Genomic DNA, 15,047 nt, shown 5'->3' with positions numbered 1-15,047 from the left:
ACACCTTTAATAAAGAAAGAATTGTCTTTTTCTATTAAATTGTTTATGCTCTGCAACTCACTCTGCAGCAACAAAAGGCTGCAGGGGAGCGCATCCTGGTATACTTCAATACCACCTGAGTGAGACACGTAATGTACATGGGCTTTTGTCTGCCACATCAATTTCTATCACTTCATTAACAAAGGCAACATTTCCTCGTAGACCAGATGTTGTGCTGAAGCTCGGTTGTTTGAAGTCAGAGCTGTTGGCTTTCGCATGGATAGCAGGTCACCGCAATCATGAATTATAAAGCAACTTCACGATATCACTTTGCACAAAAAACTATTGGTGTCCTAATGAAACCTGAAATACAAAATAGAAGGAAAAGTGAAATCTAAGTCAGTTATTGTTCAAAGTTCCTGTAGGGTGTTAGCATGACTGAGATTTAAAAACATGTCATTCTTGAAGTAATGAAGTCCAGCTACACTGTGACTGATGGCAACACACTGTTACCTTGGCAGACGGTAATACCATTGATCTGTGAACATCAAATAACTGGCTTTTTAAATGGGCAGGGAACAGATAGTCCGTGCTACAGCTACAGCTTTCAAGCACAACAGACTGACTTTATTGGACTCGTCATGTCGAGACAACAGCCCGATGTGGAACTAGCAGCTTGGTTGACAAGTCATCTGAAACGGCTTTCCTTCGGGCTTCTACTCTCGCATCATTTGCTTCTTCACCATAAATGAAAGTCAAGGCTAGTTCAGCAGCTAGAGTACGGCGGCCTGCTGAGCTTGGAAGCTTTAGCGTGCACGAGGAGGGGGTCTGATCAATGCAGGCAAGATTAGAGAGCAAGAGGGTATGGTTTTTCAACCCAACCAAAAAGTTGCACCCACTGTGCAAGGATGTGTTTTTCTAAACTACTTTTAACTCTTCAGCACTCCGTTTTAAAGTGCTGAGTGTGATGGTGGAAGATTAGTTGCATGTTGACAAACTAAAAGCTCCCCGGACTCTTTAATAAATTACATTTTCTCTGACATGAATAAAGTAAAACAGCTGATTAGATGAATATGCTGGGGAAGGATTTCTCTAACCCATATGTCTCCTTATAGGCTCACAAACAGTGTTTGAAACCGTCTGTTTTTGCATCACTATAAATCCAAATAGGAAACTTCAATGAGTAAATCAAAGTTAGTGTTTTGAATGTGAGGTTTTTCTTACAGCAGCCAGATGGTGTTACTCATACTGTATGAATGAGTAATGCAGGTGGCCACTGTAAAATGACAGAGTGATGAAACACAAAATGAGGTGGCAACTGAGCAAGGGCCAAAAACAGAATATTTACAATGACAACCAATGAGTGTTTCTGATTCATAGATGGAGCAGAGAGGCGCTGACTGTATTGGCTTTAATTTAAACACACCAACTTGCTGAGGGATCTAAAATAGGGCAGTATATTGAAATTATATTAGTAACGTGACACGAGACTTGATAAGTCTCAGCTTTTTGAGTGGTGATCAACAGATTATGGAAAAAAGAACAAGCTGGAGGTTGAAGGTCGGATTTTGGGTGATGGATTATTATATAAATGAGAATAAAAATACAGGGTTTACATAGACAAAATTTCATTGAACACAACAAAATTTCATGTCTTTTCCAAAACTTTCAATTACCTTTTACTAATTACATGACTTTTCCAGGCTCGGAATATGTGATTGTGAAATTCCATGACTTTTCCAGGTTTTCCATGACTGTGGGAACCCTTAATATAGTTTAATGTTTTAACGTTTTAAACCTCCAATTGCTGACTTTGTGCCGGCTCTCTTTTCTGCAGAATATGAGAGCTGCAATCACGTGCATCATTATTGGGCATGTTAACTGTGGAGATTTGCAGCTCAATAGTACAAAACTATGGAAAAAATATGAATTGAAATTGTTTTTCATGAATTACCTTCCTTTAAAAATATTAAATCCTAGTTTCATATGTATGAAATGTCCCAAAATGATCCTCTTAAATGCTGCGCCTGACTGAATTATTTGGACAACGCATGGTTATTATATGATTTGCAGATCTGAGTCGGATCACGGATCTATTGTGTTGGGGGTTGGGTCAGCTTACGAAACTAATGGTGCATATGTTTGGGTCATGGTGCAAGTGCAGTTTTGCACACTGTGGTTTGGGTTCGGGAGCAGTCTTTAAAATCAGACCTCTGCACTACAACAGTAATAAGTGATGGCACAGACGCAAAGACTCAAAACTCTGTTTTTCAATGCTTTTCATAGTTACATCTTATTTTGTAATAGTGCTCTTTTTTTTTTTTTTTTTTTTTTGCTCTTTAAACTGGCAAGGATATTGTCCCTTTGCAATGACAATAAAGGCCTATCTATCACAATACTAAAAGGAGATATTTCATCAAAAATATAATGATATTTGATTTTCTCAATATCGCCCAGCCTTACTTAAAAATTCAAAATTTAAAAGATACAGCTGTAGTTTTAAATTGGAAAGCAATGAAACATAATGAAAACAGGCAGAGCACATGAAACAAAAACGTGGACTTGCACAATAGAAGTTTGATTCATTAAGCAAACACAAAGAAGTGCAAACACAAAGGGTTGTCTAAAATAAAAATAAATAAATAGAAGGTAAGACCTCATTATGCATTGTTCCAGCCAAATTAACTTTATCCTGGTGGATCAAATCTTTGGCTGATTTTTATGGAATCTCTGCTCTATTAGACAGCACGCAGTGGAGAAGAAAAGAAACCCAGAGGGGGTGAACACAGCTTGCCGATAAAAGACACACTCTGCAGGATTTCAAGGCGTTAGAGATCCTCACCACGGGAAGGCTTGGTGGCTTGGCAGAGTTGAACTCAGCCTGCCAGTAGTTTCTATGCAGTGCAGAGATTTTTTTTTTTTTTAAAAGCCCCTCTGTTTATCCATGCAATGCAGGCAATGCCACATCCAGGAATTTGTAAGGGAAAAAATTATTTGTCTTCAGTTGTATTGTGGTGTTACAATTCTTATCAATATGTATTTCATGAATTTATTTATGTTTCTTTAGCAGGATGTGTGATGTTCACTCCCTGAAACAATGCTATAGCAACCCTCCCCTCTCTCCACAGCCTGTCCATCACAGCCACCCAGGGGAGAGAGGAGCTGGTGGGGGTCTGGACTGACAGCAGCGGCCACAGGGTTGTCTGAGCATGTCAACATGCCATATGCAGGAAGCTACAAGCATCACAGTGCCCAGAGCCGGGCTGTTTGTGACGGTATGCTGAGGAGGTAGAATCGATGTGGATGAGGCAGGCAAGATAAAACGGTGAAAAGGTGTTAAAGACCAAATTCAATTTCACCATTGATCATATTAAGCCTCCCGTTGTTCCCCCTAAGGTACAACATGGAGAGCCAGGGCTGAACAGGTGCGATTACTGACAAAATGGCCCCAGCGTCAACCGAATTAGATGTCCTGCAGGTTTCAATTTTGACAGATTGGAGTGGTAATTAAGCAAACATGGTTATAATCTTATTACTTACTCAAAGAGAAACCAAAGGGCTGACAATCAAATTAAATGATTATAAGTATGTTTTGTAAATTTGGCTCTGGTGGAATCGAATGAAGAAAGGAAAATATTTTGCTTCTTTTACATAGTTTTTGGCGATTACTGATAATCTAATGAGAAATAATTTTTGCATTGCCTTGGTTAACTCTTAGGAACACCTACTGCCCTCGGATGTGTAATTATTTCTGAATTTTTCCTCATTCTATGAAATAGGACACATTTGTTTGTATGTATGCAGTCCTTGTAACAACACTTAAAGAAGGAGCTTTTCAAACTTTTTTCAAGGACTGGTTCAACATTTTGGGGAATATGGTTCTTCTTTTTTAGAATAGTTAGTTGAGAAAAGTGATAACGCTCTCTTGGCTTGTTTTTTTATTTCTTATCTCCTCAAGTTTTGCACACTATTCTGTACTTTTTGTTTCAGCCTTCTTTCACCTGCATACTATATATTTAATTATAGTCTGTGTTTAATATCTTTCAAATAACTTTATGTGAGACATTTTTTCCTTGAGTGTTGTCAGCTTTGTTCTCAAAATAAAAACAAATCAGTGTGTTTTTACACTGCTGTTAAATATTTTGATAGTAGGGGATGTGACTTACAAATGGCAAATTAAAATACATTTCTACTTTTCCTTTACCTTTTATAACACTGTACCCATGTACCAAAACATTATTCAACATTACAACATCCTACAAATTTTAATTGGCATTAATACTGTTTGAATATAATGCACATTGGCAAGATTTTAATCTATATAATGACATCTGCTACAGCAGGCCCCAAATCACTGTAATATTGATCTAAATAAGTTTTAAGCTCATGTTAAAAAGTTTAAGTTAACTTTCCACTGACTGTTTTGAATGAAGAGTTTTTTACATCCATTAAGCCATGCTGCACATTGACTGCAGAAATCGTTTCAGTGGCACTTTTGTTGCTTTTATGCAGTTGCATTGACAAGGTATATCCTTGTAGTTAACATCTCATAATGAGCTAGGATAAAAAAAAAGTCTCTATCATGAATTAACCCTCGCTCCGTTTGATCTTTAACTGATTGTGCCTCACAAACTTAAATGTCTTAAATGATTACAGCGGTAACATGAAATTTGTGCAAGTTTAAAGCCACACTAATATATTTTAATTGTAGAATGTTTTGAGATAAAAATGGTCTCCATACATGCAAAATTTCAGCACCATTATTTCTGTACCAGGTATGTACACGGTGGTTTGACAGGTCATGAATGATAAGACTCAAGTGGAAATCAAATGGCAGTGCCTGCGTCATAATTTTCAAAAGTCAAAGTTTTCAAACTTAAATTGGGTTGGCTCCGTTTTCAACGGTAATTGTTAAAGAGATTTAGAAACGCCAGAGTAGTTATTAAAGTGGATGTAGCCTTAGATGCATCAGAGTGCTATTTTTCATGGACTTTTTCTAATGTGTAGTTGAGGTACAGAAGCGCCTCACTCCACAGGACAGTGGAGATTAATGATTGAATAAAACTGAATTATTTCAGTGGAAAAAATCAATTGTTTTCATTGAATGGACAGGACTGACAGCTTGCTCATCTCATAGTACAAACCTAATATTCAGTAAGACCGATAGCAAAACAACATGGAAGATAACATACTACAGTAATGCTCAGTTATGTTGGTTTTTGACTTAAGGAGTTTGAGTAAAATCTTAAAGTGGAACTGGAGAATGCCATCGGATACAGTATTTTATCCCCCGTTCAGTCAGTGAGTCATAGAAGCAACAAGGAATTCGGATTAAACTACTGCGTACCTGGCCCATTGCCAATTTGAAGAGGCAGATGAGGAGAAGCTCCGCACCAAGCTACCAAGCAAACAAGGGCTCTGATGAGGAGGAGGCCCTCCAGTAGAATATGGAGGAGCTGAAATTACGACAAAACATGGACTTGAGTATTTATGAGTAGGGCATAAACATTCAATAGCTGTAAGATGGAGGAGCTACTTCAAGCTGCTCCTCAAGGTTGCTCAAGAAAAGGGTATTTTTTCCCGTGAGAAGAAAGCCCTTTGCTAAAGATGGAAAGACTCAACAAATGCTCCAGACACTGACTGCTTAGAGTACACAAGAGTGCCCATTCAGCTCAAGGTAGAGAAAGATTACAGGGTCCCTTTTTGACAAGAAATGAAGAGTCCTAAAGAACTGTCACTCGAACTGAATGCAGTGGACACTGAAGAGCAAGCTTAAGCTCAAGGCCTGTAAGATGCAGAAACAAGCTTTCTGTCAAATACTTGGTTATTTTATGACAAAAACTGCAAGAAATAACCTGGATGCTGTATGAATCTTCATCACATTGAACCCAACAAGGAGGAGCAAGAAGAAAAAAGAGAGGAGGATGACGTCCACTTCAAACTCTGATGACTTCATGCTTCTAAACACAATAAGGACACAAGTACATTTTTATTTTCTAAAGTATCTATCACCTGTGGTATCTAATAAATAATACAGTATGCTGCCTGTATCTCTTCTGTGGAGAATTTTAAGTGATTAACATTATACGCGTGGCATTTAAAACAGCTGGATAGAGTAGAAACAAAATAGGACAGATGTGTTCAAGGTCGTGAGGGGCTGGGGTTTCTCCCAGCACGCAATGGGCAACACCCAGGACAGTTCGACAATCTCACAGGGCTAACACAGAATGACAAACATATTCACACCTGCAGGCAGTTTAGGCTTTCCGATTCACTTTACCTGCATGTGTTTGGACTGTGAGAGAAAACTACAACACCTGAATAAAAGTCAAACATGCTAATGAGGGTTATCAAGTTTCAAAAGATAAAGGCTGAGCAAATTAAAACTAAGTTCATTCATTTAAATTTTAACTCAGCCCACATAGCTTAATCCTTGAATATGTGGTAGAATTAATATCCATCAGCTTCTCCTCATTCTCACCTAAGTGACATGCTAACATTACTGTAGTGTTGTCAAAAACATTGATTTACTGATGCATATTAAATCTTCTGTTCTCTGCCACCAAAGAAGAGATAAGTCGCCATCGTTGTCATTTTATAGCCTTGTCATATTTTTCAATTTAGCAAAAAAAATTAACTTGTATACCCTCAACGTCAATTTTTCCCCATGGTATCGAAAAAAGTATTGAATATCAACATTTTTCAAGGTACTGTATTGAAGTTAGAAACTCCAGTATCGTATTTAACCCCAAATTCTAAGTCACAACACTCGACTGACTTTCTGAACTATCGATGATGGCTGTTGGACAATCTGATTAATTTTGTCTTGTCATCTTTTTGAAAAACTAATTAGCGTATCAATTCTTGAGTAAGGGGCAAATTGTTTTGCAAGGTCACAGTGACCTTGACCTTTGATGGCCAAAATCTTATCAGTTCATTGTTGATTCCAAGGGGGCGTTGGTGCAAAATTCCTTAAGGTCTTCTTGAAATATTTAGTTCATGACAATAGGAAAGACCAAAATTCTGGAAAAACAATGACTCCGGTCACAGCTTTCGCCGGCAAAGAGGCCTAAAAATATAGTGTCGGCATCAGTTACACGCAAATGCAAAATGAATAAAGCCATATAGACTCTACCTGTTTTAAGGCAGTTGTATTCTAGTCAGAAAAAGCCTCACCTTAGCTACAATTAGTCTGTCTACGCAATCCAAAAATCCAAAACTCTCCATCACATTAATTCTCGGATAGCTTGGTGTCGTGATCATTCGTGCAGCACTGCACCAGTTTTCTCCATTTTATGTTAGAGAGTGTAACTAAAGCTTAGTGTAGAGATAAGGCAACAGAGGACACAATGGGCCAGCAGACAGTTTTTTTACGAACGCCCACCAATGAAGCACAAGTCACAGCCTGTTGCACTTGTAAAACCTAACTAAATCAAACATGCTTTGCTGTGCACTAAATAACCTTCAGACATTTAGGCTCTTAAATTTCCTGTGGTAAAACATGCTGTGCTCTTGGTTGACTGCTAATGAAAGCCCAGTGGATATTTGATTAACATCCTCTGGAACACAAGTTGATTGAAATTATTTATCTACCATACTGCCTCCTGTAGTCAAACCATTCAAGGCTACGGCAGCGAAGATGTTACATTAGAGTTGTGAATAAAGTAAATACACCTTCTCAGTAGTACTGCTGGTTTACTTGCCCACATTATTGCTACATATTTCTATTACAGTTCCTTTCATTGTATTTAAATCCTTAAAGCATGCTGCAGTTAAATGATTCAAATTCGGTGAGAAGACTTTTGGTATAAAAATGTTGCATATGACAAACCATGTGGGCAGGGCCCCGTTCATTCCTAAAAAAAATGTTTGACGGCGCATGATTGGCAACAAAGTTTACATTACCCAGATCTTTTGTATCATTGGGCCATAGAGGAAGCTCATTAGAGACTTTCACTTGCCAAGCTGACTACTTCAGTAAGGACATGACTCACCCTGCTCTCCCTGTGACTGGCTGGTACTAGTTGTCTTTATAGGGACAGAGTGCAATGCGTACCCCAAAAGCCACACCCACCAGGGAAGGGAAACTATCCGCGCCACAATACACAACTAATGGATGAAATGTGAACAAAATGCCTGAAGCTTGCTAAAACATTAGATATCAGCATGTATCAGCGAGGATTTTTTTAGCACCTCATGTCTCCCAGAAAGGAAAAGTAATAGTTAGCTTCAACCTCTACAGTTTATCTAGGCAAAATACTTGCTCCTCACGGTATACTAAGTGTCAGGATCCCACAGTTACCCCCCACTCTCTCTGCTGATCCCTCACCTCTGTATCCACTTTTGATGTCCTAAAAGCTTATTTTTTCTGTTCGGGCAACTGGACCAGACAAGATGTGATTTCAGAAGGACTTCGCCTGCTTTATTTTTTTTTTAAGAGTAACGTTACTTGGATTTTATAAAGGAACTGGAACACTAGAATCAAAACTGAAATACCTTGCAGACTAAGTGGCCTATAAACTTTAGTATGTTAAAATGGCCACTATAGTGAGTCGCTAAGAAAAAGTCTTTTTGAGCCCAATGGCATTACGTGACACTTTCATAAGCTGTTGTTACATGGTTGGGCCACTATAAAAATTGGCTTCATAGCCCAGCTTCTTATTTGGGATCTGTGATAAACCCAGCCCAGGTTGTGCCGCTCATGTATTGGCATACATATGGGTCTGTTTGTCTATACAGGTAGCCAGCAGGCTGTCATTTTTGTTTTGATTGAGAAGCAAGAAGTACACCTTGGAAAACAAGTTTTAAAAAAATCTTCTTTATCAATCAGGGGATGGACTATATTTTGATGTAGATGGTGAGAAAAGTCTTTGAGGATTCTGCATATACTGTCAAAGCAGAGGTCAGTGATCATATATTGCAGGTTTCTTCACTTTTAGAGAAACTAATGGCTGCCTCTGTGACCTCAGTGTGTACTAATACATGAGAAGCACAAACTCGGGCGAGAGATGGACAAAAACAACGAGTCAGTGTGGTAGCAAAAATGGACTGAGCACTCTTTTACATTTTCTGTGGTTTTCATGTTGATTGAAAAGCCAAAATGACACTGCAGCTTAGTTTTCAAACCGTGATAATTGGACAAATGATAAAAGAACAGTAACATCCAACAACGAGGCTTCAGCAGCAAATGACTGGCAAAATAAAATCTGGAATTGGACAGGAAAACTAAATATCAAAGTCAATAGCGAGCTCAGACAATGTGTCTCACAGTGTGCACAAATTGGCTGATGTTCTGTAGACCCACAACTAAACCAGTTATCAGATTTCAAAATTTGCAACCAACACATCATAGTAGGCTGCACAATATAGATAACTAACAAATGACTGATTTTTTTTTTAAGTGTGAAGACTTGATTTCATGTAGTCAACATGTTACAGCTGCCTCAAGTGTCTAACCACAGCAGCACTTCCCCACACAAACTGAGTCACATTAACAAGCTGGAGGAGATACATGAACATACATGAACACTACAAGCATTCACCAGCCCATAAACTCTTTCTTCTTTATTTGAATTTGTTGGCCAATGCATCTACTTAAACATTTTACAAATTGTCTCCCTCTTCTTATTCGGCCTGTAAGATAAGGTTGCCTATTGATGTGTGACTGGCTGCTAAGCCTTTCAAATCTTCTCATACAGCAAGGGAGGCTAATTGCAGCCATTATGACTGAACTGTAACTGTTCACAAGTTAAACAAAAACGTTTATCTAGGGAAAGGGAAATTGGCCACTTCTGAAACAGATTACTACTTTAAATAGATTTATACACCAGCTGGAAAATCTGCGGGCTTCCTTGGTGACCGCCTGGCCTGCACCTACACAGAGAGGGAGGGTGTGGCACGTTGCAGAAGTGGGAACACACACACATTACATTGTTAGTAGGCGGGATGAGACTCTGTGTCATCGGGGGGGATAATCTCTCAAAGCAGGATTTGAAAGTTCATCATGTAAGTGTGAAAAAGATGATGCCAAATCCTGGTGATAATGATGCTAATTAGAGACAAAATTTTCCAGAATGTGTGATAATACTTTGGACTTTCTATTAATGTCGTATGACTTTCTGTTTATCATACATTACCCACAGGGTACTCCCATACATATGCTCAAATGTATATTGTGCATTTGTTTTTTGTTAAAAGTGAATTATTCTAATCAAAGGGAATTCAACATTCTGGGAACACACTTATTCAACTTTAGGGACGATATGTGTGTCAAAATTACATGCCCCGATTATAGTGCCCAAAATAATCATGGTTATCTGTAATATCGTGCTACTGTTTAAATGTCCAATAGTTTGCTGAAATGTTTTTAAAAAACCCAGAAATAAACAAATATTGACACTGAAATAATTTCACTAAGTTTTATATTAAAAACTACAAATATAATCAGCAGCACCATGCACTTTTAGATTGCATACCGGTTGATATTAAAATATTAACACAGCCAATACCTTATGTAAACAAAAGAAAACCATAGCAGTTGTGCACTGATTAAAACTTAGGTTCCCATATTGTGACAATGCTTTTATATTGGGTTTTATGTGTGTTAGTTACTCGGGGGTGTGAAAATGTGAACTACTGCCATTCCACTAGACTTCCCAAGACTAGACTGCCTGTTTCTAGTGGTTTCTAGGTAGAAAGTGGAACACAGATCATCATGGAGATACAAATTTGGTAAGCCCCATCCCCTTCCCAGACAGATGCATTGCTAGAGACAAGTAAGTCCAAAAATGAAGTGTCGGGATGGCAAAAGCCTGTCCTTGAAATGCTTGATCAAGTGTCTGCGTCACTGTTGATGAAAAAAGAACCAATAGCAACACTGGGTTCTCTTCCTGCATGTCGATTCTGTAAACAAGGGAATAGATAACCAATCCCACGCTACATGCTGTGCCTGCGTCCAGGAGACTGTTGCTAACTTTGGTTGATGCAGGACAGTATTAACCATGCATTTTTTTAAAGTGTGGTAATCAAACAGGGATTAGTGATAATTTTTATAAATTGAAAACTTCAACAGTAATATTAACTTTATTTTTATAGCGGCTTACTGTAAAACTGAAAACCATTTTATCCCTATTCGCTTTGTTGCAGAGATGTCTGTAATTAGATGTCTGTAATGTCTGCATGCTACATATGAAGCTAAAGCTCGCAGGTGATTAGCTTCTAGCTTAGCATGACAAATGGAAACAGGGAGGAAATAGCTTAAAAATTCAGGAGATTGTTCCAGCATGCATTTCACTGCCATGCAAAAACCACAACCATTTCAGTTTGAGTACAGATTAAATAAACAAGATTTAACATGTTAATTAGTCAATTTAAAGGTGCTCGTGGCCAGCTGTTTCCACCTGCCTCAGTTCTAATGCTAAGCTAAGGTAATCACCAGCTCGCTGTAGCTTCATATTCATATTTCCCCAAATATCAAACCGTTCCTTTAATGTCAATAATAGTATAAAACAGCATAACTCAACTAACTGCTTGGGTTCACTTTGGTGTCTTTTTACCTCTGTTTGCATTTTTTTTTTACAAACTAACAGTACAATTGAATATATGTTTATTAAGTGTTACAGAAGTTTAATGTTTTTAAACATTTCAGGTTCTGTTCTGGTTGGCTGCATTAGATGCATTTGACTGCAGCATTGTTATAACCCCGCCTGTGAAACGGGTTGGTGTTGCTGAAGGTGTTGTAAATCATCATTACGTGACTGGGACTTGATCTCATGTTGTTTTCAGTCTGCTCTTAGATGATGTCATTGTGTCAATTTCCACAGCTACGCCAATGACACACGATTACACAAATTATATGAAAGACAACCAAGACATAAATATTTTTGCGAAGCCCCGAGGCCAAAAGAGATGCACCATCCAAGAATGTTGGATCTCTGGTACCCAAGATCAAGCCTAGGCCCTCTTTGATAGTGTTTGACTCTGCTCTTAGCATTAAATCACACCTCCAAATCAGCTTCTTTCATCTCTGAAATATTGCCAGGGTGCAATTTTAGCCAGCAAGATGTCAAAAAGCTAATTCATGCTTACATCTCAAGCGGGCCTAGACTACAACACATTTCACTGGGCTTGTTGAAAATACTATTTAGGGACTACAAATAATTCCAACTCTGCTTCTTGACTCCTGATCAAAACAAGAAAGAGAGAGCATGGGAGTGGGGTTTTTTGGCTGAACTGTACAGGGCTTTAAGTATCTTTTAGGGTTGATTTTAAAGTCTCTTTGCTTGTATATACAGTAACGCTCTAAATGGCTTACATCGAAGACTCCCTGTTGTTTTGAGTGCCTTCAGATTCACTCACATCCTCCTTTGTGGGTTGTTAGATGTTCAGTACACATATAAGAAAATTGGATGTTCCCAAACTGGGTTAGCTAGAGGTTAAAACACATCTATTCCTGTTAGCTTTCAATGTATCTCTCTCTCTCTCTGTGCCTATGTTTAATATTTTACAACATTAGCCTACTATGATGCTATTTGAACATTTTCCCTATTTATTGTTTTCCCTTTTTATTGTAGAGCACATGAAGCTTTGTGTAAAGTATGTTATATAAGTGAGGTTACATTATTAATATTGTTATTATCATTTCAAACTATTTGATATATAATGACTTTTAGTTTGAGCCCTCACTATCTGTTTCCGTGAGCTGCTGAACTTTAGTAGCATTAGATTCTATATTTTTTTAGTAAGGTGGACTGCAAAATAAGGTGCATTGAAAGGTTCATTTGTGTCATACATGCGCAAAAAATTAAAATTCATTTAAGCAACTAACAAAAAATTACACAACTCTATGCATAACATTAAACTTGATTTATTTCGACTTTTTTTCATTTAAACTTCAGCCTACCCACCAAGTCAGTTAATCAATAAACAATAGCATAGATGGTGTGTGTGTGTGTGTGTGTGTGTGTGTGTGTGTCTGTGTGTGAGCGCGCGCGCGTGTTAGCGAGAGATAGAGATGATGAGGCAAGGCAAGGCTGATTCCCTGAAGCCCTGCAGCCTCTCAGCAGCTACACATTAAATCTCCATTTCGCCTCGTGCGCCCAGTCAAAACTAACTGCTTTAAATTACCCAAATTACCGCACAAGACATGTGAGTGAACACTGAGTGACCACACTGCGTCAAAACAGGTCCGTGCGTAAAACTGGAGCACATTAACTACTCACGCTGCTGTTCTGTCCGGACCAGTGCACCATCGCCTGGTTATGAGCCGTGTCCCCGGTGAGTGCAAACGTCGAACTTGTGAGCTCAAACTCCTCCGGGTCCGAGAACGACGCGTCCTCTCCGTCCTCCTCGGCTCTGAATCCGGACCAAGTCTCTGCGCTCCTCGGACTCCGTGTTCGTCTCCAACGGGGCACATCCTCGTTTACTGTCACATCAACCTGCGCCCCATTTTCTGCATAAAAGCTGTTGTTTTTGCCATCACCGGTGCTGTTTTCGGTTGCGTTACCCTCGCTGGGAGAAGCCGCGGGTGAAGCACTTCCAGAAAACACTTTCGGGGGGGAAAGTTTTTGCTGACCGTCCAACGCGTCCTTCTGGACACAACTTGTGTTATTCCCCTCTAAGCGTGGCTGCACTTTGGACGAACTTTCTCCGCTCGTTAATTCCGCAACGTTGTGCTCTTCGTCCCCGCCGGCGGTGGGTCTGGCGCCCGGTGACCCCTCCGTAAATCCAACAAATTCTTCAGCTGGTGCCTCGCCAAAATGAGTCAAATCCAGCTCCGACAGTTCCCGGGGAAATGCTGTAATTAGCGGAAGCTGGCACGAGGGAATGCACCTTAGCTCCGCTTTTGTTCCGCCCTGGATGGAAGTTAGGGTGAAGAGCCAAATCCACTCAGAGAAAATGATAAAAAGGCAGTGACCGAGGCGCGTCTCCATTCTATGTTAATTCCGAATTCGGGCCGTGTTAAAAACATATCATTTTGACTCTTGAGCGCGTGTCTGTCATCACCTGGTAAAGTGGAGTCCGTGAATGCACTGTGGGGAGGTGCAGCAGCGCGCGGACAAGTGTTCCCAAGTACTGATGCAAACGATGCATCAGAGGAGGAGCTGGAGGCTGAATCCTGGACGAGAGGGGAGAGGGGCCCAAACCCCCGCATCCTCATCTCAACCTGGATAAAGGAAAATAAAGAAAGAAACTGGGCGTGCTCTTAATTAAGTTATATTTCTGTAGAGACACGTGGTCCCCTGAGGGGTTTTATTGTTTTTGATCAGGAGTGTGCCAGATATGTGCCACTGTGAAATATTTGCCTGAATCCTCATCCTATAGGCTAGGTAATTATGCATTGGATTAAAACAATCTGAAATGTATTCAGATGTTGGGGTCTGTGGGGGAAAGTGTAGAGACATTATTGGATGTGTTTCTGGTAGTCTTTGTACGAAAATGTTCCTGACAGGGGCTCTATGGAAGATACAATGAGGCTTTGCATTTTCCATTAGCAAAAGCCGAGGTAATCAATTAACAGGATTGCCTGTGTTCACTGTCAATTATGCCACGCAGGTAATGACTCTGCTGTGGCCCATCTGCAAAATGGGTGGGAAATTGTTTCACTTAGGCTGCACTCCTGTATTATACATTCAACATAGCTGAGTGGAGAAAAAGCATATTCTCCAACTTTTAGCTTATGTTTTTGTGTCCTTTTTTCAGGTTAATGGAGAGTTGTTTGACATAGAGTAATGAGAAAGATTCAAACCAGAGGTGGGCAAGTAATCATTTTTTTTCTATCAAACCACCTCTGGACTTTGCTATTGTGTTTAGAGGAGTATGCAAGGTGCCATGCTAATAACCAAGAGCCCATTCTTGCCATGTAATTGAGTGCCCCATGGATGACGTTTTTCAGTAGGCCAAGCTAGCATCGCCTTGGTTCCCTCGTCAAAAACGCGATTTTGCCATCAGATTTTAGATCACTGCAGAAAATAAGCTCTGTTTTAAACAGATGTTTATGATACTTACACATTTTGTACAGCATGATAATCTCAAGAAATTAACACCAATTTCAGGATTTTTGTATCCTA

General features: G+C 39.4%; 1 protein-coding gene across 1 annotated transcript in view; it reads right to left on the bottom strand.

Annotated features, from left to right (window-relative positions):
- LOC121954446 (VPS10 domain-containing receptor SorCS1-like) overlaps positions 1-13,910 on the bottom strand; it is a 56,470-nt gene extending 42,560 nt beyond the window's left edge. Inside the window, exon 1 of the mRNA XM_042501942.1 lies at positions 13,200-13,910. Coding sequence (XP_042357876.1) covers positions 13,200-13,910 — 711 coding nt within the window. The remainder of the gene's footprint in view (positions 1-13,199) is intronic.
- Positions 13,911-15,047: the final 1,137 nt, after the last annotated feature.

The sequence above is a fragment of the Plectropomus leopardus genome, chromosome 15 (genome assembly GCF_008729295.1).
Source record: "Plectropomus leopardus isolate mb chromosome 15, YSFRI_Pleo_2.0, whole genome shotgun sequence".
In the NCBI taxonomy this organism is placed as follows: Eukaryota; Metazoa; Chordata; class Actinopteri; order Perciformes; family Serranidae; genus Plectropomus; species Plectropomus leopardus.
The sequence above is the reverse complement of the archived record's forward strand: the minus strand, read 5'-3'. Positions and strand labels throughout refer to the sequence as shown.